Here is a 27,967-nt window from a genome sequence, read left to right on the forward strand (position 1 = left end):
AAAAGTTAGAGGCCAAGAGAGAAGCCAGTTTGAATCAGTTGGCTTGGTCAGGAGTCTGAGCCAGCACAGCTGAGTTGAGCCAGCCAGCCAGAGTTCAGAAAGAACAAGGGTGAGCTTATTCAGCAGTAAGTCTCGGAGGCTGGAACATTCTAGGCCTACATTAGATTGTATGGATGCTAGAAGCTTCCAGAACTAGGCCTAGGTTAGTAGACTGAGGCAGTAAGCTTCAGGCAAATTACTTCAGACAAATAAAAGACAGTTTTACACAGATAAATTTTCTTTTTTTTTTTTTTTAGATTTTATTTATTTTATGTATGCATGTACACTGTACATGCTGTCTTCAGACACACCAGAAGAGGGCATCAGATCCCATTACAGATGGTTGTGAGCCACCATGTGGTTGCTGGGAATTGAACTCAGGACCTCTGGAAGAGCAGGCCGTGCGTGCTCTTAACCGCTGAGCCATCTCTCCAGCCCAGATACATTTTCATAAACTGCAACACCCAAGTGGAGAAATAAGCTAGTTCTCCAGAAACCTTGAGTGGCCTGTGGTCTCATCACTGCTCTCCCTGTCACGCCTGCACTCTTTCCTTCCTAGTCATCTGCCATTATTCTTAGTTGATCTTACTTGGTCTTCAAGGCGTAAGGATTGGAAAGAAAGAGAGAAAGGGAGGAAGGAGGGAAGGAAAGACTATATAGACCAGCAGGCGGCTTGCTTGCTTGCTGGTTTGCCCGGTACAGTCTTGCACTGTCTTGCCCTGTGTGGTAGAAAACCAGCAGTGAAATGCAGATGCAGTTGTTTCACAGATCACATCACATACATCTAAAACCAAGCTTGGATCAGTCAATGGTCTGGTGGGTTTTTTGATTCATTTTTATTTTGTTTTTTGAGATAGAGTCTCACTACATGTTTTCTACCTCCTAGGCTGGGATCAAACATGTGTACCATCATGCATGGCTGTTCCTTGATTTTATGTAGTTGATTTAGGTACTTGCCTTGGGAGCCCTGTTCTAAATGTAATAGACTCTGTATGGTTTGGTGGGGCCATATAGTAAGTAAATCCTGACTAAGCTGCAGAGTCTCTACAGTATGGTTGACTGTCCTTTGGTCTGGATTTAGGCTTATCAGGCTCTCAGTGTGGATCATGCTCTGCTGATGAGAGAGCCCCTCCTTGTGGCTCGTAGCTGTCACTAATCCCTGTGGTTGCACTCGATCAGGGTCACATGAATGTATAGATAGAATATGTGTGTTCTTTGCTTGATGTGTGCACAGGCGCACCCTCCATGTATAAATAGTCTCGAAATTCTGTCTGATGGTCTTCCCTTTCTGTTTGGTCCACTCTGGACCCATTAACTTCATACAGAGCCCTCCACCGTCTTCCAGTTGCACGTGAGGACATGCTGAACAGTGTAGTCACAACTGAGTGTTAGGACTTGCTGTTCCGGATCCAAATACCAGGCCAGTGTCCGACGAGGGAAAGAGGATGAACTCGGGTGGATGCAGAGTGGCAGACAGCAGTGTCCACACTGAGCCATCAGACCACAGCAGATAGCCTCTGAAGTTTGCTCTGAAGAGCGTCAGATGGGCCCTCTAAACTCAGCTCTGACTGACCCCTGGAAGGTTTGCTGAGAGGTGGGAAGCTAAGGTGGGGCTGCAGTGCTGTGCATTGATCTAGTTCTGCAGAGCAGCCCTCATCAGCCAGGAATGACACCACCAGTCCTGCTCCCAGCTCTCGGTTTGCAGGGCAGTGGGTGGATGATTGTTTCCCCCCAACTTGTATATCAGTCCTGCAGTATGTATGTATGTATGTATGTATGTATGTATGTATGTATGTATGTATGTACGTACGTATGTATGTATGCGTGTGTGTATGTATGTATGTATGTATGTATGTCCGTTCCGATCAGTTCTGCTTGTGTCATTTAACCACTATTGCTGCTGCCCGAGTTCCAGTACAGCCCTGGGTCTCCCTAAGATCCCCTAACCCTTACTTCCACCCACAGAGAGTGGGGAGGGGTCCCTTAAAGCCAAAGGCTAACTATTGGCAGACAGACTGGGTGTGGCTGTGGCTGGCAGAATCAGTTGTTCACCCAGCAGTAGAGACAAGGGACTAGAATCTTCTGTGCTATCTGGCAAGACAGCACGCTGTTACAAAGCAAGGCCAGCCATACACTGACCTCCTCTGCTCATGCCCAGTGCCCTTTCTGCTTCTGTTTGTTTGTTTATTTAGTTTTGGTTTTTGGTTTTTGAGGCAGGGTTTCTTTGTGTAGTCCTGGCTGTCCTAAAACTAGCTCTGTAGACCAGGCTAACCTTGAACTCAGATCCACCTGCCTCTGCCTCTCAAGTGCTGGCATTTAAGGTGTGTGCCACTGCTGCCTGGCACCTTCCTGCTTCCTCTCTGTTGTATTTGCTACTTCTCTCGCTGTTGTGACTAATACCTGACAGGAGCAGCCTGAGAGAGGAATAGGTTATGTGATTCAAGGTTTCACAGAGATGTAAACTACAAGGATGATGTGGCAGGAACACGTGAAGTCTTGTTCACAGGAAACAGTGTAGGCTAGAGCCAGAGGCTGGCTTCACCTTAAAGGCTTGTTCCTAGTGTCCTACTGCTGCCCGCTGGGGACTCGTGTTCAACACAGATGCCCCAATGAGATTATTTCACTTTCAGGTAACATTGAAAGATGATGTGACCAGATCATAGCACCATCCTGTTTGGAACCTCAAGCCTAATAAACCCCTTTGCATTATAGATGGGCCAGCCTCAGGTATCTTGCTCTATCAACACAAAGAGAATACAGCATCAGGGGTCCAAGGACCCTTGCGTACTGGTCAGGACCTGGGACAGTACAAAAGTATCATGAGGAACGAGAATGTTGTAGCTGTCAGATAGGCAGCCACCATTTCACCTGCAGATTTACAATCCAGTCTAGCCCCTGGAAGAGTTCTGTGGAAGGTTTTGTGGTAAGCATGTCAGTACTCATGAGCAGACATTTCAGTGTCTGTCTCCCGTTCCTCTTCCTTTCTGTTCACTTTTAACTTTTTGGCCAGCGGATTCCTTCTCATCAGATGGCCACTGACAGCTCTTCTCCCCCCCTCTGGGTTTCATTAGGAGGAAGCCTCGCCAACTCTGGCTCTGCAGGACTTGATTCCTGAGCTGTGCTTAGAGTCTAGTGCTTGAGCTCTGCCCTTGGCAGGTCTTAACCACAAGTCAGGCCAGCCTGACTTGAGTTTTCAGGAGAATCACGGTCCCAGCCCTTGGAATCAACACAGTGGAAGGCCCGTGCCCTTGCCTGCTCCTCTTCTATGGCAACCTCAGGGCAGTTCAGACACCAATAGGGAGCTGGGCGGTTGCTGCAGGGACCTTTGCCTGCACCCCAGATGGGGCGACTGACCAGTTGGCTGGTACTGACAGGCTGGCAGCACAGACTTGGTTCTTAAACATTTCTTTTCTTCTGTTTATAGAATAAATTGTAGCAGCCAGGGCATGGCAGGCACACACTTGCACCTCAGAGGTAAAGGCAGGTTGATATTATCCTTAGCTGCACAGTGAGCTCAGCACCAGACTCTGCTACATGAGACTATCTAGAAAGTAAAAACAAACACATAAATAAAATAAACAGTTGTTCATTTAAAACTCAAATAGACATCATCTTCAGAATTCTCGAGGCTCGGCAACTTCAGGCATGTGTGCGCCTCCGAGAACATCTGATGAGCCAGCCTGACTTTGCAGGAGGGAGGGCTGGTGGGAAGAACATTTTCCTCTTTTGCATTATTTTACTTGTGTGCCTGCTGCACACTGGGGGTCTACAGATGCTGGGGAAGCCGAAGTGTAAGGAACAGGACCCTGTCCCAAGGCGGAGACAGCACTGGAAGAAGCTAAGGAGAACTGGATTCTGTAGATCGCTGAGGGGAGGAGCACAGGGCTCTGGAAACATGAAAGCGGTGGCAGCATTTAGATCACAGGGTGGGCAAAGGACAGACTGGAGGCAAGAGGGAAGAGAAAACATTCTTGGCAGAGAGAAAGAGCATGTGTGAGCCCTGGAGGAGGGAAAGTGCCTTCCTCAGCCAGCGGAGGGAGAGGAAAGGCCAGGCTGCACGGGTGGCTGGAGGTGCAGCCTGGATGGGGAAGTGCTGGGCCTCGAGGCCTCGAGGCATTGAATCAGGATGGAGTCTGGAATTGATTCTAAGGGCACTGGAAAACTACAAATACCTTTTAAGGAGAAGCAGGGAGGAGGGGCTTGCAAAATGCAAACTTTGTTCCCTTTAATAAGATGTGCTTAGACTTGAGGTACCTGCGTTTTGATCTCTCTCTCTCTCTCTCTCTCTCTCTCTCTCTCTCTCTCTCTCTCTGTGTGTGTGTGTGTGTGTGTGTGTGTGTGTGTGTGTGTGTGTGTGTGTGTGTGTGTGACCACATTGTATGAGCATTGAGTTCATGCTCAGTACCATGGAGGCCAGAAGAGGGTGTCAGATCCTCTAGGACAGGAGTTACAGATGTTTGTGAGTTGCCCTGTGAGTGCTGGAACTGAACCCTGGCCTCTGGAAGAACAACAAGCACGATTTTAACCAGGAAGCCGTCTATCTCTCCAGCCCCTTAGCTACATTCTGAGTGGTTCTTCCCTAGAACGTGCTGCGGCCATGCAAGGTGAGAGCCCAGTCATTACTTACAGAGTTCCTGGTCTGTGGTCGGCCATCCTAGCTCTTGGGAGCCCAGCTCAGGGCAGTCCTTTCCCCAGACTCTAACCACGGAGGCTTGCAGCCTTCTCTTTCTCCAGGTCTCGTGGTCCTTGCCCAACCTGTGCTCAGCAGCACACCACAAGGGGAAAAGCTCCGATTCCTCCTACTTCCCCCACCACTAACAAACACACATGTGCACTCGGACCTGCCCAGGTAGACCTTGCCCTGCCTCAGCTTCCACCTTCCCTGTCTGCTGCTCTCTAAGGCTCCCCGTGAATACGCCCTTACTCTCTGTGCTTGGTGACCTTCCTAAAGGAGATGCTCTGGCTCACCAAGAGCTGGACCCCCGCTTCCCTGCTTGGATAAGCTGCCCTTGTTGCCCCAGTCAGCTAACCAAAGCCAAATGGAGCTGCCTGCTTCTATTAGCATCATTTTTCTTCCTCCTAGTCTTTGTGAGTTCCCTGACATTTTCTTTCCCTTTGGCTGATTTATCCTCTTTTCTGGTTGCTATGGATCTGTAAAATATTTCCCCTTTCATCTGTTAGTAATGCTGACCAACTGCAAGTCAAAACACTTTCTCTGCGTTTCCCAAGACTTTAGATTAATAGCTGAAAGATTGCATTCCTGCCCCAGAAGGAAAACAGGTCAGTGCTCAGAAATGAGTGAGTGCTCCAAAGTCTAAGTGGCTTAGCCTGAGCTAATAAAGTGAGCCTGAGCTAATAAAGTGAGCCTGAGCTAATAAAGGAAGTGTTTTAGGGACGACTGAGAGCAGAGGTTGGCAAGTATAGCCCACAGGCCAAATTCTGATGACCACCTGCCTTATACAGGAAACTGCACCGGAGGGCACACGTCCACCTGACATGCCATGCTCATGGTACAACCGCAGAGTTAAATGGGTGAGGGTGGGGTGTAGCTCAGTGGTAGAACACTTGTTTCCCATGTGTGAGGGCCTGGGTTCAATCCTCAAACTCCAGAAAATAAGCAAACATTGCATGGCCCATGGAAATCACTGAAGAGCCTAACTTTTCACTTGGAAAATGTCTCCCACCTTTGAACAATACCCGAGTGCAGAGATGGCTGCCTGGGGTCTGAGGCTGCAGAAGCTCTGAGAATGGAGTTGCCTTAGCTGCCTTCAGCTCCCCGCCAGAGGATCACTGTAGCCGCCAGAGGATCTCTATAGCCGGTGCTTCCCTGAGGGGGGAGGGAACGCATCTCCCGCTGAGCTGCTGTGGGCACTGTTCTTAGGGCTTCCCAGGTCTGTAACCTGCCTCAGATCTGGAGCCTCTGGGAGCCCCAGTACCTAGCGGCTACTTAACACACTGAGCTGAGATAATTCACCTTACTGCGGGGCTCTCATCCTCCTCCTCCCGGGGAGTCTTAATTGCTTAGCTTTCAAGCTGAATGTGACTCCTTTGTTTATGTCACCTGCATTTTAGGGATGCTCCCTGCAGGGGCACTGTAGGCCACTGGCAAAAGGGCAGCCCAGCTGGAGAGTTGGAGTGATGGAACCATACTTCTGACCACTCCAAAGGCTTGTTTATTTATTTAAATTGGGTTTTGTTTGGCTGATTGGTTTTGATGGCCATGTGCACAGGTTTAGTGAAGTCTGTGGAACAGTATTGCAGGGGCCCAAGTGTCAGGGCTCAAATCCCGAGTTCAACAAGGAGAAATGCATAGAACACCAGGTCAAAACTGTCCGTCTCCTCAAAGGCAGGATTGTTCCATCTGAGAAACCGTTTCAGAGGTGGAAACTCAGGGTGCACTGCCTGGCATCACACGAGAGCAGCGATACTGTTCATGGGGATTTATCTTGGTTGTTGCTTATTTGGGTTTTCGAGACAGTTTCCTGTAACCCAAGCTGGCCTCGAACTCACTGTGTAGTCAAAGATGATTTTGAGCTCTGATCTCTGGCCTCTACCTCAGAATTCTAGGATTACAGAGGTGTGCTTCCACATGCCCAGCTTTGAAAGCACAATTAAAAGAAAGCTGTGTTGTATATCTGTGGGTCCCAGTTGTGCTAATGGCTTGTCCTCGTGACACGTGGATGACAGGAAGAAGGTAGTCATAGAGGCACCTAGTGTGACGGGTGGGGCTGGGAGCCATTGCTGCTACCTTTTTTGTACCTGCTGTCATATTGAAATTTTCTACAGAGATGTGGTTTTATTATTAGGGGGAAAATACAAAGGGATAGTGGCTGGCCTGCTTTCTTCTTCCAGTTCTCTTGGGTAGGAAACGACTAGCACCTGTAAGCCAGACACAGCTCTCCCTGTCTCACATTCCTGGGAGTAGATCTCACTACCAGTCAAGCCTTCCTTCTTGCCTCACTGGGCAGAGTCAGTGGCAGGTCTGACCGTCCAGAGTCTAATGAGGTGCCTGGAGCATGTCTGAACCACCACAGAGCCCTCTCCAGGAAGCTCGTACCCGAGAGGAGAAAAGGCGCTGTGGTGCTCTTCGAGGGAGATGGTGGTAAACATGCTGTCCCAGCCATTCAGGCCACCTGAGCCTAGGAGCCCAAAGCCAGGCTGGGAACACTGTGAGATCAGCTGGATTCCACAACAGCTACCGGGCCCTTTTCCTGCCAGATGCCCATACCTCAGGGAGGCACACCCCAAGGTGCGCTTGGGAGAGCCTGTGGCCTCTTCTAAGCACTGAGCCTTCCTGCCTCCAAGCAGACCTTGTTTGTACTTGATGATTTAGGAGAACAGTATGCTGTCAGCTTCCACTGAAGTACCTGGGTCCTACTGAGCAGTGTGGTGGCCTGAACTCTGAAGCCTTTGTCCTTTTCCTCTCTTCACAGGACTACTCAGGTCAGGCACCTGATTGATTGATTGGTTGATTGATTGATTGATTGATTGCTTTATATCCCAAATGCTGCCCCCCCCCCAGAGTTCATTCGTCTTCCCTCCCCTTCTTGATCACACACTTGTTAATGTCTGTCTTAGCTGGAGCACTTTAGTTTCCCAAACATAACTTTCTCATTGTTTTGCTACAGCTAAAATACCCAGGTGACACTGGAAACATGAAAAGCAAGTCAGAGGACAGTGGGGTAGAGCAGGTCTCTCTGTGTAGCCCTGGTTGTCCTGGACTCAATTATGTAGACCAGGCTGGCCTCAAACTCACAGAAATCTACCTGTCTGCCTCCCAAGTACTATGATTAAAGGCATATGCCTGTTGTAATCGCTGTTAATAATTCTATTAGTTCTTAATGCGACCAGGCCAGCCCTTCAGTAATCAAGACAAAGTCCTATAGATTTAATTATTGGACAATTGCTTACCCCAAAACTATTTTTCTACCCTTGACTGGCTGCTTCCCAGTTACGCGCTGGCAGGGCCAGCTCTATCCCAGTCTCGCTGGGTTATTCCTCCTCCACCAGTCTGCCTTTTGTGTGCACCTCTCTCCCACACATGCTCCTGGTCCATCCCATCCAATGGAGACCTCCTGCTCTCTCCATCCTTTTTCCTTCTCTCTCATTTTCCTTCTCTCTCCTGTGTTTCCTCCCTGCAACCTCCAGTCTGGCAACCAAAGCCCCACCTACCTCTATTCTCCCCGGTAACAGGCTGTTGCCACTTTTATTTAACTAGTCAGAAAAAAATTGATGAGCAAATTCATAAATCATTTGGTTCTCAGGACAGCAACCAGATCTTGGGGGCCAGCATTTAGCATCTGAATACATGGCAGCACCAGACCAACCCCCAACATATGCCACCATGCCTGTCTACATTTTTGTTTTTAAAAAAGAAAATATGATCTGGGCAGTGATGGCACATGTCTTTAACCCCAGCACTTGGAAGGTAGAGGCAGGCAGATCTCTAAGTTGAGACCAGCCTGGTCTACAGAGTGAGTTCCAGGTCAGCCAGGGATACACAGAGAAACTCTGTCTCAAGAAAACAAAAGAGGAAAAAAAAGAAGGAAGAAAATATGATATCAAGGCCTAAATTCTGATTCCAGCCCAGTAAAAAGCAAAAAGAAGTGGAATTTAGTTACCCATCTTCACAGGAAAGTGTGGCTAGCAAGATGGGTAAGGATGGGTAAGGCTGGGGTAGATGATCAGATCCACAGGCTGTCCTCCAACAGCCCCTGTTCTCTCTCTCTCTCTCTCTCTCTCTCTCTCTCTCTCTCTCTCTCTCTCTCTCTCTCTCTCACACACACACACACACACACACACACACACACACACACACACACACCAGTAAATTTTTTTTATTTTTTTAAAGTGGACAGCAGAGAACTGGAACTTCAGGAGAAGGGACTCTCGCTGCTGCCGAGCTCTCTGCCTGTAACTTGCAGAGTAACTGTTTAGTTAAAATGAAAAACAAGCATTGTGTAGAATCCAGCCTGAGGCAGCCTGTCTGATTGTGACTCTCTGAGCTTGTCTCTGAACAGAAACTAGTTGGACAGTTTTACCAGGTGCTATATGGGATAAACAGTTTCTATAGCCAGTGTCATCTTTGTGAAATCGTTGATGGTTTTATTTTTGAGACAGCATATCACTGTGTTGCTGAGGCTGCCCCAACAGTCACTATCGAACCCAGGCTGGCCTCAAGCTCATATCAGTCCTGTGCCTCAGCCTCCAACTCCTGGGATTACAGCTGTGCACCAGGCTGTGCAGATTGAAGTCTTGGAGGCTGAGTAAGTACAGCTCAGTAGCAATGTTTGTGATAGCCAGTGTGCAAGGGCATGGAAACCATGGCAGACTCCCTTGATGAGCTTTCAAGTTTTCTCCAGCTCGCCCTCCTATCCCCTGTTCAAATAGTGTGCAAGGAACGTGTGTGGGCAACTTGCAGCTATGTCTTCTTAGCTGAGGACAAATTCCTAAAGTAGGTTGCCAGATTATGTATGGATGCAGCTTGCAGTTATATGTGGTGCCTGTGACCGGCTGCCCTGACTGCTGCACCTGCACCCAGGAAGATCTGTATCACTTTAAAGTCCACAGAAGTCTTAGGAGTCTTGCGACTTCAAAGCTAGCTCGATTTCAGTCAGAGATGTTCTCCAAGGCCAGAGACTCAAAGATCCAGCAGAACCTGGACCTCAGCAAACCCTGCTTCCTGCCTTTAACACTGTCACTAGTAACCATTGCTGCCTCTTCCTTCAGTCAGGTCACATAGAACTGCTTATGCTTCTGCTCTCTCCTTTACCTGAGAGTGGAGGGAACCTGAAGTACCTGGAGCAGCGGGTACAGAAACTACGGTTTATCTCTGCGCCTTCGCCTGCTGCCGACCAACAGCCCCTCCGAGGCACCACTTTCTTTTTTTAATTTTAAATTTAATTAATTTATTTATATTAAACACTGCCCCTTTCCCACCCCACCCCCACAGAGGCTCTCCCATTCCCCCTCTTTTCCTCTGAGAAGGTGGGCGCCTCCTCTATATTCACTCACCCTAGTGCATCAAGTCTCTGCCAAAGTAGGCTCACCCTTTCCCAGTGAGGCCAGACAAGGTAGCCCTGTTGGGAAGCTGACACCACAGTCAGGCTACAGCTTTAGGGCGAGCCTCCAGTCCAGTTGTTGGGGGGCTAGGTGCCACTTCCTACATAGCAGATTAGCAGTGGATACAGACAAGGGTTGCTGGGGTTGGGGATTTAGCTCAGCGGTAGAGCGCTTGCCTAGCGAGCGCAAGGCCCTGGGTTCGGTCCCCAGCTCCGAAAAAAAAGAAAAAAAAAAAACAAAAACAAAAAAAAAACAAAGACAAGGGTTGCTTTCAGACTGATACCGCCTCTGAGCTGTGCAGTGGGTGAAGAATGCTACAGAGGAGGCGTCTCTGTTTAAAGGAAGGGCTGGCGGAGAGTTGAGCCTTGACCCACAGCAGGTGCTTAGAATGTTTGCAGTCTTGCCATATGGCAAAGGGCTTACTGTTTCCTTTGTGCTTCGTGTTTTTTCCAATCAATGGAAATAACTAGAAAACTCTTAGCTACTCATCAGGGCCCAAACATTTTTTCCTAACATGATAGGCCTTAGGAGGCAGTGAGTAAATCCATCGGCTCAGAAACTGCCCTGGTAGAGCTCCTGTGAGTCACACAATTTGTATATGGACTTGGCTCATTTGGGTACTTAGATGAATGACCCAGAGGCCATTTGACTTTCTGGGTTTTTATTTATCTTGCTTTATTTTGACAGGTCTCTGTATAGCCATGGCTGATCTGAAACTATGTAGCCCAGGATGTACCCCAACTCATGATCCTCTTGTTTGAACTTCCTGACTGCTGCAGTTAAAAATGTGTGCTACCACGCCTAGCATAGCACAGCATTATTACTTTTTGTTTTTAGATTTTATTTTTAATTATGTATGTGGATGGGTAAGGGTGTTGGATCCTCCTAGAGGATAGAATCCCTGAAGTTATAGGCAGATGTGAACCTCCAAATGTGGGTGCTAGGAATTGAACCTAGGTCCTTTGGAAGAGTAGCCAGTGCTTTTAACCACTGAGCTATATCATCTCTCCAGTCCTAGGGCTTTTATTTTTAGTATTTTTAGGGCATAGGCTAAACATCTGGTGGGTGAAATCAGTAGAGTTTTACTAGGAATAGCCATGGGCTGTGGCTACAGGAATCTGAGCTCTGTAGCAGCAGCGAGAATGAGGTGCATGTGCCTGGCTCACAGGGAGTTCAGGGACCCACAGTCTGTCTCTGCTAGCCCGGGAGACTCATTTGGGGCACAGGCCTACATAACTGCAGTGTACTGAGCTTCCTTTACTGTGAACGGTGTTTTCTGTGTAGTCAGTCCTCTCTCTGTGACTGTGACTTTCCTAAAGAGAAAGGAAGTGGAGAGGGAGAAGGGTTTTTTTCTGCTTTAGTTTGGTTTTTGGAGACAGGGTCTCAGCGTATAAACTTGACTGGACTGGAACTCATTATGTAGAGCAGGCTGGCCTGGAACTCATAAGATCTACCTGCCTCTCTCGCTTTCCAAGTGCCTGGATTAAAGGTGTGGGCCACCATGCCCCACTCAACTGAAAGGTATTTGACAATCTGTAGGGGTACAGCTCTGTATCTCTTGTGGTTAGATTTCTGATCTTTCCCAACTCCTATTGATGTCATGTGAAACCTAGAAGGAACACCCTGGGTATTTCTTCTCGCTTTTCTTTTCTTTATTTTTGAAAAAGGATCTCAAAAATCCTGCTGCAGGATGGCTGGGGTTGCAGGCTTGGCCTCCCTTCATCTTCCCTCCTGATGGATGATATGTTATGTGCATAGTCGGTTCTCTTTTTGGAGTCTTCAGCCACATTTAGCCAAATTAATGTCAGGAACCCCACTCAAATGAACTTTTCAAGTTTCAGAATTTTCAAAAGGCCAGTGGGGTTGAAGGAGGACATTTTTTTCTTTTACCACTTGACCAGGTGGAAGAATGTCATAACTGCTCCTACCCACAGCAGCTCAACTCTGAAGGGCTTGGTCTTCTAACTGCAAAGGAGCCCACTGACTGTGCACATAGAAAATCTGTGCATGTGTAGTATGTTTGCTCGTCTTAAAGAATGGCTGTACCCCAGCCCTTCCCTGGTAGAGTCTGTTTGGAAGCCCTGCTGTAGGGCTGCCGTGTGTGCACATGTGCAGAAAGGCTGGGATGCAAGTTAGTACCACTGAAGCGTCAACGCTCCAGAGTGTCACACCTTTTCCTCTCCCCTAGGAGAAGGTCAAGTGTTTAAAAAGAATTAATTACCCAGAACATATTTTGATTTTGCTCCTGTGCACATCCTCACATTCAGCTGCTTTCTCAGTTTCTGAGTGAGCCTTGCTGTAGGACAGAGCTCTTGCTGTGGCTTGGGGAGTGGGTTCTGTGTGTGTTTGGGGGAGGGGGGGTTGGTCTCAGGCAGAATCACTGCAGGCTCCTCCTGCTGAAGTGCTCACTCACAACTATATTTGATCCCTTTGAGGGAAAGAACAAGACTGGTCCTCCTCAGCAGGAAGGGAGTCTGCTGCCCTCTTTTGATGGGTAAGTGCTGTCAGGGGGAGGTGGATCTGACTGCAGAGGGGTCTTAGGACACTGGGCCACAGCATAGTACTCCTCAATGTCAGTGCTGGGTGCACCCCTTCCCCAAATGAAGTTAGCATTGCATAGGTGTTTTAGGGCTGCAGAGTAGGCAAATGCCCAAGCTTTCAAATCAGGGTGAACTTAAGGAGGGATGCAGTGGGGACAGTTAGGGAGCCCAATCAGGGATGTGTGATCTTGGTTTCCCTCACTGCCTCAACCAGACCTGGTTAAAACAGCAACCTCTGGAGAGTCTTGTTGCCTGTCCCAACCTCTATATGTTTGCCCCTATTGGACTGCAGCGCATGTAAGGAGAGAGAGAGAGAGAGAGAGAGAGAGAGAGAGAGAGAGAGAGAGAGAGAGAGAGAACGCACATGGAGGTCAGAGAACTTGGAGGATGTTGTTTCTCCTCCACCCTGTAGGTTCATCTAGCTTGTTGGCCCCTCTGTCGTATTTCTTGCTTATCACTGACTGTCCCTAGAAGGCCTCTGATCACCATCCTAGGGTACTCAAAACAGTACTTGGAAAGGAACACTTGCTTCAGCCACACAACCCCCCAAAAACATTATCTTCCCCCCTAAGCACTTTAGTTCTAAGGGCCAAATTGGGGGTGGGGGGGCTGTGCCTTATTTTCCTTGTAGACCAGTGTGACTATACTATTACACAGAACGCAGACAGCCAGCCCATCATGCTACACGGGGTTAGGATGAATTAGGAACCCTTGGAGAATGTATTCACTCTTTCAAACAATACCTGTTTCCTGAAACCCATTTCCCTAGATTTTGCTAATCTATTATATCCTGATCAGTCAGGCTTCAGAGCACTGTGACTAAAGCTGGACTCTGGGGAGGTAGGGATGGGAAAGGCCAATTTGAGGTGTCCATCAGAGTCAACACTCATTCAGCACTAGGCTTGCAAGCATGTACACACATATACACACATACACACAAACATGTAGGTATCCACACTCCACACACGCGCACAGGGTTTTAAGGGGTTTGCCAGGCAGTAGTTACTGAGGAATGTTCATGTGGACTCATGAGTTCTTTCAAGCAGGGCAGGGCACTGACTGGAACTGGCTTTCTTTAGGCTCTCTGATATCCTGAATACTGAGCATTCAGAGAGGGCTGAACTCTGCTGGCTGACAGTGGCCTTTCATGTAACCTGAGGGCTCACAGGAAGGAAGGAAGGAAGGAAGGAAGGAAGGAAGGAAGGAAGGAAGGAAGGAAAGAAGGAGAGAAGGGATAAAAAGCCATTTCCCAGCCCCCTACTAGGAATGGCCTTTTATAGGCCAGGCCTGACCCCAGGGATTTCCAGTCCCTCTTGGTGAGGAGGTTTAGGGAACCAGAGAGGGAAGGAGCCCCTCTAGCCCCTGGCTGGACAGCTGGGCCTCCAACCAAGGCTTTATTAGCATTTGAAAAAGGCTCGGAAGGGCCAGAGCTTCCTGGGGCAGCGCTGGGGCCTAGCGCTGAGACCTGTGGTGGCTTCCCACAGAATAGGGCCAAGTGTTCAGGGCATAAAGACCAGGCTGGACTCAAGAATGAGCCCTTTGTGGCTTTGTCCTTAGCTTGAAAACTGTGACCAAGCCTCTTTCATTGTTAAGAAAGACTATTTTTTGGCCACTACAGACCCTGCCATTCTCTGGAAAGTTCTGTTAGTGTGTCATGCTCTCTAAATATTTATTGCAAAGTGAGGCTTTCTTTTACTCCTCTTAATTCAGTAATGCTTTCTGCAGCCTTGGCCACACACATGCTTGGAGCAAGGTGTGTCTGTTGACCCTAGAACAGCAACTTGGCCTGAGGCTCTTTTTGCTTAGGGTCTCTTCACTACTTCCTAAATCAAGCCTGAACACAGTGCTATTTGATTATTCTTATTTAACCATTTGGGTTGGTAACCATTTGTTTTTACATTGGAGTCAATAATGGTTGATGAAAGTCATAGCTTTAAACCTTCCCAACCCTTTCCCTGTGTCCAATCTAAAGTCTTTACTGTCTTATAGAGGCTCTCACTAGACAACTGAGCCCTGGGACAAGCCTGCAGGGTCCAGCCATCTGTTTCATAAACCAGGAGCAACGGTGCCACCTACTGGGTGCTTTCTGTTACTACAGGCTCAGTGGCTGTCCTGTTTTCTGGCAATTACACGTGTGTCTCTGTGGTATTTCAGCACATAGCAGTAGTACACTGAGTACAGACCAGAGGCCTAGGATTGGGCACTGAACCTAAGGTTACAACTAGTAAGGGGCAAAGGCCTCCAAACTCCAGAGTACTGTGCTCTGCTCTTAGAGCCACCAGAGTTCTTTGAGCCCTGTTGATTTTATCTGAGTTTAATATGACTTTCTAATACTTGTATAGCATTGTGAACGTGTTCATTCGCAGTTTTCAATAATCTGGCAACAGTATCAGCTAGAACCTAATGGGTTGTTTTCCTTGTATTGTTTTGAAGCTGTCCGATTTTACTCCATGACAACTGAACAATATGACTCTTCAGTATTTAGTATGAGTATGATGGTATAAAGGTGTTTTGTTTTTAAAGATTTATTTATTTTATGTATATGCATACACTGTAGCTGTCTTCAGACACACCAGAAGAGGGCATCAGATCCCATTACAGATGGTTGTGAGCCACCATGTGGTTGCTGGGAATTGAACTCAGTACTCTGGAAGAGCAGTTAGAGCTCTTAACCTCTGAGCCATCTCTCCAGCCCCTAAAGTTTGTTTGTTTGTTTAAATACATGTTGTGGAGGGAATGTTTGGTAGAATACATGCCTAATGTGTATGTCATGTTCATCCCAGCACTGAAGAAAAAGTAGGTTTGAGTACAGTTAGATTTCTTTAGGGGCTGAGGAGCTGGCTCAGCCGTTATAAGCACTTGCTGCTCTTGCAGAAGATCCAGGTATGGTTCCCAGCACCAATATGGCGCTTACAACCATCTGTAACTCCTGTTCCAGGGGATGGAGAAAAAAAAATTTTTTTTAAGCTTGTTTGAGAAAGGAGTGTGTTAGTGTTGTGGGGAAAATAGATAATAATGATGCAGGGACACAGATAAGGCAGAGCTCTTGGTAGCAGTGCCAAATATTGGGAAGCGTCCCTCTCACTGACAGCCACATGATTCTGCAACTGTGGATAGTAAAATGCTGTCCCAGCAGTATGAGCTGGTTTCCGCTAGGCTGGCTGCTGAGCCAGGGAGGTGTAAAGATGGGCTTGGTTCCTCTACTTTACCCCACTCCAGAATCATCACGCCCTCCGCTTCCTTGTCCTCCACCTCTTGTCTCCTCCTCTTCCTCTTCTTTTTTCTCCCTCCTCCTCTTTTTCACAATAGCTTTTGATAACTCACATAATATATACTTCACAGTTGGAAACCATTATTTCAGTGAGCCTGGAACATCTCCCTAAGAAACGCACATGCAGGGGCTGGGGATTTAGCTCAGTGGTAGAGCGCTTACCTAGGAAGCGCAAGGCCCTGGGTTCGGTCCCCAGCTCCGAAAAAAAAGAACCAAAAAAAAAAAAAAAAAAAAAAAAGACGCACATGCAGAACTTTCCCCGCCCGCTCCCTCTCCATCTCCTGCAACTGCTCCCAGTTCTCTATAGCAGTGGCATCTGGCAAGAATACGTGGTCTTCTGTGATCCACTAGCTCCTTTCATTTAGTGTCATTTTTAAGTTACATTCATTTAGTGTGAGTGTTGTGTGAGCTTGTGTGCACACACACGTGTGTATACATGTGCCACAGTACACATGGGGAGTGGGAGAACCGCTTCAGGAACCAGTCCTTTCCTTCTACTCTGTGGGTCCTGGGGATCAAACTTTGGCTCTCAAACTTTCCAGTCTGAGTACTGGAAACTAATCCTAGGTCCTCCCCACGAATAACAGTGCTCTTAACTAAGCACGGCAGCATCTCTCCAGCCCTTTCTTGGTTTTGGTCTTGGATTCCTCCTTAGGGCTGCGATTTTCCCTTTTTTTCCCTGGATTCTGAGCGGTTGAACTGGTCTTCAGGCTTACATAGCAAGCAGGTTGAGCATCTCCCCAGCCCAGGCTGTCCACATGCTTACTGCTCTGTGTTTTCTGTCTTCTAAATTCTCAACCACTTTACTGCTGCATACAGAGAGCACTGTTACCTCCTCATGGCTTTGACTTTAATTTCCCCTTCAAATATATTGAGCCTCTTTTTATGAGCTAATTGGCTGTTGTATCTTCTTTGAAGAAACATTTATTTGGATATTTTGCCTGATTTTAATTGAATTGTTTGTGTCATTAAGTTGTAAGAGTTCTATATATTCTGGGTACAATATGCTTATATTTTATGAGGACTTACCATGTTTTTGGCTTGACACTATTTTTCCATTCTGTAGGTTGTCTTTTTAAAATTGTGTTTGAATATAAATAACATGAAAATTCTCATCTTAAAACACAGTGCGGGGTTGGGGATTTAGCTCAGTGATAGAGCGCTTGCCTAGGAAGCGCAAGGCCCTGGGTTTGGTCCCCAGCTCCGAAAAAAAGAACCAAAAAAAAAAAAAAAAAAAAAAAAAAAACCACACACAGTGCTATACAGCCATTCCCACCATCATCTTGGGTACTTTCCTCCTCTTCCCAGACTGAACTTTACCCCATTAAACCAGTTCAATTGTCACCCGTCTCAGTGTGACATGACTACACAGAGTGGTTCCCCACCTCTGTCTGACTTCACTTAATGGACGTTCATCCGTGTGGTAGCACAGGTTAGAATGTCCGTCTTCTTAAGGCTACATAGTATTTCATCTTATGTAAATCCCACATATTGGTAGTCCATTGGTTCATGATGGGCATTTGGACAGCTTCCACGTTTTTGCCGCAGTGAGCATTAGCACACAATCTGTTCAAGGCCCTGCGTTCAGTACTTTGGAGTGTGTACCCCAAATTGGGATTGCTGGATCACATGGTAATTCTGCTTTCCAGTTTTTGAGGACCTGCCATGCTGTTTCCATAGCAGCTGTACCATTTGACATCGCCACCAGCAGGGTACAAGGGCTCTAATTTCTCCACATCAGGCACCAATACTTGTCATTTCTGGATTTGTTTCCGTTATTGTTTATAATTACCATTCTAACGGATGTAAAGTGGGCGTGGTTTGATTTGCATTTCTTTTTTCCTTCTTGATGGCGATGGCTACAGCACAAAATGGTTTTAATTTTGATGAAGTTCAATCTGCCTGTCCATTGTTGCTTGTGCCTTTGGTATTACATCCAGGGAACTGGCACCCAATCTGACACTTCTTTGTTTCCTTCTAAGTGTTTTGCAGTTTTAACTCTCACAGTTAGGTCTATGATCCATTTTGAGTCAATTTTTGTTTATGGTATAAGGAAGAGTTCCAATTTGAGTCCTTTGAATTTGGATAGCCCGTTGTTCCAGCACCATTTGCTGAAAAGACTCCCCCCTCCCCCCTTGATTGTCTTGGCACCGTTGTCGAAATTAATGGCCTTAAGCGAGCAGCTTTATTTCTGTGCTCTCAATTGTGCTGTATTGATCCCGTGCCTCCTCGTGCCAGCCAGCCCATACTCACTTGGCTGCTGTAGCTTCATAGCTTAGAGCCAGGCGGACTGAGATCACTGTATGTTGAGGCCCCAAGTCTGATTCTCAGTACCGCACAGATCAACACACAAACAACAGACCTAGGGAGATGGAGCCCTTCAACTTTGTTCTTTGTCTCTTCTTACTATTTACGTGTTTATCTTCAGTTCCAGGAGATGAGCTTAGACCCCTTGTTCATACTTAGAAAATATTTGTCTTGCTCTTGGTGGAAGAAGGAAATGAGTCTTTGGTTTACCGTTGAGCGCAGTGTCAGCCGTGGATTTTTAGACATCCTCTCTCAGAATGAGAAGCGCCCATCTAGTCCCAGTTTCAGTGGTTTGTTTTGTTTTTGTCTGCACTGAATTTTGTCAAGTGTTTTTCCATGTCTCAGAGACACCAGTGTTGTGTTGTTCTTTTCTGTCTTTTAATCTTTGTTCCTATAGACAGGATCTCACATAGCCCAAGCTTGCTGTAAACTCATGTGACCCCAAGTCTTCTCTTTGCTTTCAGTGTTTATTATTGCCTATGTAATATGATGCCTGCATGTGTATTGGGGGGCTGCTGATTATAGATAGACATGGCAGGGAAGAGAGAAGGGGTTCAGGAGTAAGCAAGCAGGAGTCCAGAAACTTGAGGCTTTCTAAGGAGCTCCACCTTCTCCATGTTCCTCCTCTGGTCTCCTAGAGGAACACTCTCCTTCCCTCCTGAATGAACACTATGGAAGAATTGGCGGCTCCCTGAGCCTGTGTCTGCCTGGGAAAGATGGTTGGGTAATGAGGTGACACAGGAAGGAATTAGAGTTCAGAGCAAGCCAAGACAGTCAAGGCAAGTGAAGGCAGAAACCTCTGGCCCTAGGCTGGGGTATGCACACCTGTGTGGCATGTATGACGTGTTTGCCTTGACATATGGCACACACATTTAGCAGAGGTTCTCTGCAAGCAGGTGTGGAATGAGCGCTAAGATGTGGAAATCGGGGGGGGGGAATATGGGAAAGAGGGTCCTTGCATATGTGTTCAAAGAAAAGAAACGGAGGGGAGCTGGGGACAGAGCCCACTCACCTAGCTTGCCCAGTGTCTGAGCTGTGTCTCCAGCATCACATGAAACTGGGTGTGGTTGGGCCTGGAGAAATAGTTCAGTGGTAAAAAGCACTGCCTGCTCATCCAGAGGACATAGGTTGGATTTGCAGCACCCGCATGGCAGCTGACAGATGTCTAAAAGTTCATATCCAGGAGACCTGATGCCTCTTCCAGTATCCTCAGACCCCAAACACCTAAGTAGAATATAGACACACATGCGGTCAAAACAGCCATGCACATTTTAGAAAGGAATCCACAACCGGGTATGGTGGCACATGTCTGTAATCTCAATACTTGGAGGTGAAAGTACTAGGTTCAGAGTTCGAGGTCATCCTTGGCTGCATAGGGAATTGGGGGCCAGCCTGGCACCTGTGGTTGCACATGAGCTGGCTAAAGCAGCACACACTGAGTGTTCATGACAAGAGACCGGGTTGGGGACTTAGTACCGCATGGGAGTGTTCTCCAAGGCTTTGCTGCCTTAGGCATGTTCTGTTTGGTTTCTTGTTTTTATTTTTTCAGTCTACACAGTCTAGCCTCAACTTATTGTCCTCTTGCCTTACCTCTTGAGTGCGAGGATTGCATGTATGTGCCCCTCCTACTCCTGGCACTTTATTTTGTTTTTAAGTAATAGGCCTTTGTGTCCTGAGGTTGTAGTCACTGTGCTGTCACAGAAGTACCCCTACCCCAAAACCATGCAGTCTGCTGAGGTGGGCAGGCACTCTCCTGACCTCCATTGATCTGAAGTCCCCAGTGATCCTCAGAAATTCTGGCTGCCTGTGGGAGACTAATAGCAGCTCGCCAGGGTTTTCTGAGGTTGAGTGTTCCCTTTCTGTGCTGATTCACCAGCACAGAAATCCTAGATCATTTTCCAAGAAGGATTCCCACAGTTCCCAACTTCCTTGCTCTCTGATGGTCCGCTGGCCCCACTGGAAAGCACCTCATTCTTGGCTTACTTGATCATGCCCTTCCCCCACGGGTAGTGGCACTGGAGAAGCACAGCAGATGCTAGAAGTCTTTGGCTTTCCCAGGCCAAGCGAGCATACACACCAGTAGCTTACCCTTTCCAGTGAAGGCGAACAGGCTGGGCCATCCTGGACCATTTGCTGTTTCGGGAGTGGCTTCAATTCTTTGCCTGTATTGGGAATGGGTGTATCTGGCTGTTCTAGGAGGCTTAGGGACTGAGGAGCCTCCCAACCTGGGCTTTGAGGTCTTGGGGCGCTTCCAGGCCTGGATCCAAATGTTGAGGGTCCTCCTGTCTCTCCACAGAGAATACCTTCTGTAGTGGGGACCACGTGTCTTGGCACAGCCCTTTGGATAACAGTGAGTCAAGAATTCAGCACATGCTGCTGACGGAGGACCCACAGATGCAGCCTGTGCAGACACCCTTTGGGGTAGTTACTTTCCTCCAGGTGAGGTACCCTCAGAGGTTTCAGACAGTTTATCCTTGTGGGGAAAGTCCAGAACAAGGGGAAGGCGAAGGGGGAAAATGAAGGGCAGGAGACTCCCCTTGGTCTTGTCTTCCCCTGTGGTGGGCTAATCTGATTTCATGCTGCAGGAGGGACTTCCCCTCGCCTCAATTTCCCCAGTGGGCATGGCTCTCCCCAGCTGCTCATCCTTGCAGTTCTAATGAGGTCAAGTGAAGAAGGTTCGGCTGGTACACAAAGGTGTAGCTATAGTGGGAACAGCTCTGACCACCCCTGCCTTAGGGAGAGCCTCCCCCGACTTAAGGTATAAGCTGCCCGTTGTTTCTTCTGTAGCCAAGAGCTAGGCTCTGTGCTACTAGATACCTGGTCAGGCCTCCATGCCTGTCTATGCAACTCAGGAACCCCTCAGCTAGGCAAACACCTCCTAAGGGAGCCATTACATTTTGGGGACACCAGCCTAGAAACAGACCCTACCTATGTCCCAGCTACTTGAGAAGCCCCTGAGAGAGTCCAGATAGCTGGACATCTGGGAGGGATGGCCATTAAAACACAGTGGCTTCTTGTCCTGGGCCACAGATTGTTGGTGTCTGCACTGAGGAGTTACACTCAGCCCAGCAGTGGAATGGGCAGGGCATCCTGGAGCTGCTGCGGACAGTGCCCATGTGAGTACATGTTCCTGTGAGGTGAAGGTTGGACCCCTGGGTCTTTGGGGTGGCTGTCCTCCCTCTATCCCACCTATAGAGTTCTCGCTTTGCTCTTTGGGGCACTCAGTTTGCTGTGGTCCCTGACCACTAACACTGCCCTTTGTGTTCTGGGCCCGGGACAGCAAACAAGAAAGGCTATTGACTGCCAATCAGTTCAGACCCTCAGTTACCACCATCTCTTCTTGTCCACAGTGCTGGCGGTCCCTGGCTGATAACTGACATGCGGAGGGGAGAAACCATATTCGAGATCGATCCACACCTGCAAGTATGTCTTGAGTGAGGAAAACCTTGCTAGCACACTCTTCCAAATAACACTGGCTTCCATCCTGACAAAGCGGAGGAGCCCTGTGTGTGAGCCAGTAGAAATATGGCATGGTTTGGAACCTGTCCCCTAAATACAGCCCACGTAGGAAAACAGAGATTTCAGCCCAGAAAAGCAAGCCTGACACATATATGTGTGCATTTACAAAGAATGGACTTTATTATATGTAAATTACATATCAACTTAAAATTAGATCACACCAGCAAAGGAAGGTGATCATAAGGAGCTTTGTTTCTTTGCCCTGTGTTCCTTTCCCTGTTCCTCCTCCTCCTCACCACGTTTTCAGGGAGCCACCCTCCCTGTGTCAGGGAGACAGCAGCACGGGCAATGTAGACCCCACAGCCCATCTGCAGGGTGAGTGCTGCTTGGTCTAAAGATTCTGTCATTCTTCCTAACTCATTCCCCAACCCTGCCAAGGTAGGTTGGCTCTCTGATGTGTGAAGGAGTCTTTAGACCCCACCAGTCTGCAGCTGACCCTACTGTGGCTGCCTGGACAGTGTCAGTGTCACCTTCTGTGATCACTTGGCACACAACTGCACATTGGAAGACCCAGAGCATTGCTGCATGTCTTGTATGCTGTGCAGGGGCAGAAGCACCAAACCACTGCCTCCTCCTACTCACCTCACACCAGAGGCAGGTGGTGGCCATCTCTGAACTTGGCATGTTTCTGTAAAGCTCCGGCAGGCCTGTAAGGCAGACCATGGCAGCGGCTGGGCATTTTAAATTATACAGGGACATGTCGTTTGCAGACGTAGGTTCTTTGCTACCAACCTGTGCATTGTGGGGCACACAGCGCCTTCCTTTACACAAGAGGCTCCTCCACTTTCCGGGTACCTCTAACCCTGACATGGTCTCAGTGCTGTCAGAACTGTTCGTGTGTCTCTACTTTGAACCTGCCTTCTGTGTGGCTTCTGCTTATGTGAGAGCCAGAAGCCATGGCGGCTCCATCCCTTCTTCTGCAGCCACACTGGGACACAGCATGGGGCACTGTGGGCTCTTGTTTATCCCCTGTACTCAGAAAGGACTTGGTCCCCTGAATTAGTAGAGCAAGCAGAGCCTTCCCCTTCTGCATGGTGAAAGCTGGAGGCTCCCTCAGATCACAGCCAGCACGACCGTAGCACCTATGGTCTTTGTCATCAGACAGGAAGGCAAAGTGAAAGAATATGGCTTGCTTTCCTGATGGCTCCATGTATCAAGTGAGAACACTGTTTGCTGTGCCTCTCTGGGGCTTGTTTGCTCCACTGAGAGCTGGTTCCTATTCCTTTGACCTTAGTTTACCACTAACCCGCTGTGTGCCTAACCAGGCAGGTCCTTTGTCCCTGTAACCCTGGGTCTCACACATGATGCGGTAAGTGCTCGCCACCACTCTCATCCCCAGCCCAGCCCACGGTTTGCTTTTTCAGACAGGTTCTTGCTGTTACCCAGGCTGGCCTTGAATTTACTCTGCACCCCAACAGGCCTTAAATTTAGTATCCTCCTGCCTCAGCCTCTTGAGTAGCTGGGATAACCACGCAGCCGCGTCTATGGATCTTAGCTTTTCCTTTTTACAGTAAAGATAAGTGTTCAGGACTAGTGGGGCCATGGACTGATTGCCCTCCACTCTGCCTCACTGAGGGAGGGCCTCAGGGCAGCTGCTGACAGAGAACTCAGCTTCTCCCCAAGCAGCTCCAGCCTACCCCTTCGCTCATGCCTAAAGGACCTATAAAGCTGTGTCCTGCCTGCTGCCAGCCTCTCCAGGAGGTGACAGTACCAGAGGAGAGAAGAACCGGTGGCTTATGGGTAGGAGGCCACCTGTGACCAAGGCATAAGAACAATGCCCTTGTCTGGGAGCCCTGGACTGGCACAGGGACATGGGGGCTTCTGAGGAGCTTTGTCACAGGAGGGTTACTTTGCCTGCATGGCTGTTTATGGACAAAGTTGCTAGAGTCTTCCAGATGACCTTTGATCCAAAGCCCAGCACCATAGTACTATGTTTTACCAGAAAATCCAGGGATGTTTTGAGTACAACTCTTCCTTGAGGCCATTTGGAGGAAGTTTAGACTGAAGGGAGCCAATGTCTACACAAAGGCAAAGCCTCTGGGGGAAGTGTGCAGCAGTTGCTGCCCTTCAGACCCCTGTCTCAGCCTAGGAAATGGAAAAGAACCCCATCCAGAGCCTTTTGCCAAAGTGAGCTGGCACCTATGCACAGGGAGCACGGCTGCTCTGGGGCGACGGCCCCCTCTAGCTGTTATAGTGAGGAACTGCAGGTACGGGTTCCCAAATCAGATCAGGCTTACACCCTAACTCCTCTAGGGGGTGAGGTGGGGTGTGCATGGTCATCGTTGGAAGATCAGGAAGAGGGGAAGCCTTCTGCCTTGCCTGACAGAAATAGGTCTTTGCTCCTTCAGCTCTGAGAGCCAGCAGGTTAGAGCTGTCTGTCAGGGCTGAAGACGGCACAAAGACCATCTTCACAAATGTTGGTGGGAAGGAAGTGTCCGTCTATGCTCATTCCTTCTGGCTTCTCCTAACCCTGTTCCCAGAGGAGTCCCAGGCCTGGAAGGAGCCACTGTGCATGTAACAGAACAAGGTCAACGAGGCCCTGACCTTACAGCAGCTGTCCACACTCAGCACCTACAAGGGCTAATGCTGTAGCGAGCAGTAGCTGTGCCGGGGCAGTAACCCTGGGACACTGGTTCACTGGGGAGACTCTGACTCTTTGGTTCTTTTCAAGCAGGAGAGAGTTGACAAAGGCATCGAGACAGACGGTTCTAACCTGAGCGGTGTCAGTGCCAAGTGTGCCTGGGATGACCTCAGCCGGCCTCCGGAGGACGATGAGGATAGCCGGAGCATCTGCCTCGGCACGCAGCCTCGAAGGCTGTCTGGCAAAGGTTGAGGCCTTCCCCTGCCTTGCCCCTTTCTTCCAGGCTCCTTAGGACAAGTCTCTAACTAAATAGCAGCCCACTCTGATTATTTTCTGACAAATGAATTTTTCCAATGTGGGTGAACTACTTGAGAGTTATTGGCCTGCTTAGAGCTGTTTCCTGTGTGCATTTCAAACACACTAGTGGGAACTATGCATACACCTTGCTCCTTGGACTCTGACCTCATGCATGTGAGTAGGAACCGTTGCATAGTTAACAGAAGAAGTACACAGTCCACCCAAAGACAAGGCAGCGTGTGTCCACCCCCACAGAGCCAACACAGAGCCCAGATGTAGCCTGAAGCCACGCCAAGCCTGAGAGTCTCTCTCCTTGGGCCTTCCTGGGCTTTTAATGAGAGGGACCTGAATGTGGAGCCCTACATTGCCCTCTACTGCAGTCCCAGAGGCGTGGGAGGTCAGCCTACTCCCTCTGCCTTCCGGGTAAGGGCTTAGAGAAGGAGGATGTGGCTGTCCTGTTGGACGCTCCCATGCTGGTCTTGGCTACAGAAGTACTTGTGGGGTTTTGTTTTGTTTTGTTTTGTTTTGTTTTGTTTTGTTTTTTGCTAAGGCTGTCCCTGGCTAATGCCAAAGGAAAAGCAACCATTTATATGCATGTAAGTTTAAGCTTTCTGTCTCCTTCCTTTCTTAGTTCTTCTGTCTTTTTCATTTATCAAAGAACAAGATGCCTTCAACCTTGAATAAAATACCTGACTTGGTTTACTTTGGAGACAAGGTCTCATGCAGCCTAGGCTGACCTCCAACTTACTGTGTAGCTAAGGATGACCTTGATTGAATTCCTGATCCTCCTGCTTCCAGCCTCTACAGTGGTAGGTTTCCAGAGGCACCATAACACCTGGTTCTTTCCTTCCTTCCTTCCTTCCTTCCTTCCTTCCTTCCTTCCTTCCTTCCTTCCTTGTGCTGGGTAGAAGCTAAGCACAGACCATGCCCTGGAGCTGCCCCTCCACACTCCATGCCGTCTGTGAGAACACTCATCCCTCATGAAAATGTTTCTAAAAAGACAACTTCAACTCCTCACCCAAACATCTGAGCCCTTTTTTTCCTTCCTGCAGGAGTCAGAGGGGTGCACACTCAGTTGCTTTTGACAAAAAAAGAATGACTTAAGAGAGGTTGGCAATTGTGTCCACAGCTGCAGACAACGTTGCTATTTTATTTATTGTTTATTTCTCAGATAGGCTCTCTCTCTGCAGCAGAAACTGGCTTCTAATTTCCTGCCTCAAACTCTCCAGTGCTGGGATTGCAGACATGCACCACCATGCCCAGCACGGTTTTGTTTTTAGTTATTGTAAAATAATCCACTGTACAATAACAGGTCACACAGCAAAGTTGCTGGTTGTGCCTTCTCCATTAGTACTGCCGGCCCATCTCTTCCTTCCCCTTTCTTCCTTCACTTGGACGCAGTGTGCTATTGTGTGTAGCCCACCCAAACTGATCTCAAACTTGTATTTCAACCACTGAGTGCTGGGTCTGCTGATGTGCACCGCCATGCCCTGCCTCTCCCCAGTGTGCTGCTCTTCTAATCATTCAGGCTGGGAGCCCAGAGGGCCAACCGGCAACCTTGTGATTTCATTACAGACACAGAGCAGATCCGGGAGACCCTGAGGCGAGGACTGGAGATTAACAGCAAACCTGTCCTTCCACCAATCAATTCTCAAAGGCAGAATGGCCTCACCTACGACCGAGCCCCGTAAGTGTCTGTGTGCTGGGACTAAGACAAAAGGATGGTATTTTTCCTGAGGGGCCATCCCTGAGCACTGCATGAGAGGGAGCAGTGTACATGGTTCTTGTTGAATAGACCCAGGGTCTTTAGGTTTAAGGGCAGCCCTGGTCCAGGGCACATAGACCTGTGGACTGTAGCAAAGGACCTCAAAGGGGACCATGACTATAAACAGCAGTAAATATTTATATGGATTGTGTGTGAACAGAAGAGAGTCCAGGTTGGGACAGAATCTGACTGAGGGCCTCTGAACCTTGTGGGAGCCCATTGTGCTAAGCCAGTCCCTTCCTTAGCTCACTCTGGGTCAGAGTTGCCCTTCCTTCTTCCTTCCTGGAGCCTGGGCTCTGGCTGATAGCTGCAGCCCCAGGGACCTCCTTGTCTGGCCAGCCCTGTATTGCAGGCTGCTGCTGAGGCCCTTCTTCCTGCCTGCCTTCCTGGGGCCCAGGGAGGGGAAGGAAAGTCCTGTGCAGGCCTCTGCCGCCTGTCTAAGGGTCCTGTAGTCCTTAGGAGAAACTAGCTCCCCCAGAGGTCAGATCTGCTTCCTCCCCCCTCTTCCTCTGTTAGGAGGCAAGTGGTGAGCAAGGCTAGAACTGGGCATCCCTTCTCACACAGTAGGTGATGCCGAGGTGCTGGCCACTCAGAGCAGGGACCTCGCCTACCTGGGAGGAAATTGTTGGGGCTTGGGTGGAAAAGGAGCTGGACTAATCCTGCAAGACTAGGATGATCCACCTACCCCTTAAGAAGTCTATGTGGCAACCCCAAGCCCTGGGGGCCATCTGGGATGCACAGGACCTTTCTTTGGGGACATAAATGAAACAGTAAACTGGTCATGGTGCATGCAGTCTGCCTGCACACAGTCTGTTGGAAATGACCATGGGTTGGAGTCAGGCTGCAGTTGCTGATTCAAGATCCCTGGAAAGATCAGTGGTGTAGCACAGGACAGCAAACACAGCATTGGAACAGGCAGCGTGTCTGGAGAGAGAGGATCCAGAGTGTGCCCTAGACCTGCAGCTACTACAGGGACTGAGGAGGAGAGGCCTAGCTGGTTAGCACTGAGGATGCACCCTGGGTGCTGAGTATGGTACTGAGAGGGTTATCCTGGGCTCGCTTCCATCCAATGTGGCTTACCTGGTGTACTTGCCATCCAGACGCTGGAAAAATTGAGCTCTCTAACAGCGTGAAGAGGCCTCCAGTGCTGCCCAAAGCCTACAGCTGCCAGCCCGTGACGTTCTTAGGTTGCTTGGGTTTTGATCTGGCAGTAGCAGGTAGCCAAGCTGTGTCATAGGGCATCCGGAAGCTTTCCACCTGCAGTCTGGACCCTGACCCGGAGCTGCACTCCTTCCTCCCTCCCTAGGCCCTGATTGTGACTTCTTACACTGAATTTCCTCGGCACTGGTGGTAGGCCAGTGATACTAGTGGACTTATAGCCTCCAGTAATGTGCAGGAAATGTGGAGCCTTCCAAATGTCCCTCCCACCTCTCAAAGAAGGCCAGGACTTCTGACAGAGAATTTGATATCTCATTGTCTGTCTTGTTTATGTGTCTGACTATTGTGCCCCTAGATTCTGCAAGGGACACCAGTTGGACTCACAGTTCCTGTAGACACCACAATTGGGCAGTAAGGAAGTGGTGGAC

At 48.7% G+C, this 27,967-nt stretch overlaps 1 protein-coding gene and 1 long non-coding RNA gene across 3 annotated transcripts in view; one reads left to right on the forward strand and one right to left on the reverse strand.

Moving 5' to 3' along the window:
• The window catches only part of Sufu (SUFU negative regulator of hedgehog signaling), a 100,957-nt gene that overhangs the window by 39,974 nt on the left and 33,016 nt on the right, over nucleotides 1-27,967 (forward strand). Inside the window, 5 exon segments of one of the 2 annotated variants that reach the window (NM_001024899.2) lie at nucleotides 20,516-20,658; nucleotides 21,250-21,335; nucleotides 21,570-21,642; nucleotides 24,410-24,566; nucleotides 26,192-26,303. In NM_001024899.2, coding sequence (NP_001020070.1) covers nucleotides 20,516-20,658; nucleotides 21,250-21,335; nucleotides 21,570-21,642; nucleotides 24,410-24,566; nucleotides 26,192-26,303 — 571 coding nt within the window. 2 annotated transcript variants of the gene reach the window in all.
• On the reverse strand, nucleotides 932-27,726 carry LOC148007919 (uncharacterized). Its single transcript, XR_015653490.1, has 5 exons — nucleotides 27,462-27,726; nucleotides 22,321-22,385; nucleotides 20,308-20,381; nucleotides 19,232-19,443; nucleotides 932-3,583 (listed from the first exon to the last, which is right to left on the reverse strand). It is a non-coding gene; the product is annotated as an uncharacterized LOC148007919 (long non-coding RNA).

This window comes from Rattus norvegicus, chromosome 1 (genome assembly GCF_021556685.1).
Source record: "Rattus norvegicus strain SHRSP/BbbUtx chromosome 1, alternate assembly SHRSP_T2T, whole genome shotgun sequence".
NCBI lineage: Eukaryota > Metazoa > Chordata > Mammalia > Rodentia > Muridae > Rattus > Rattus norvegicus.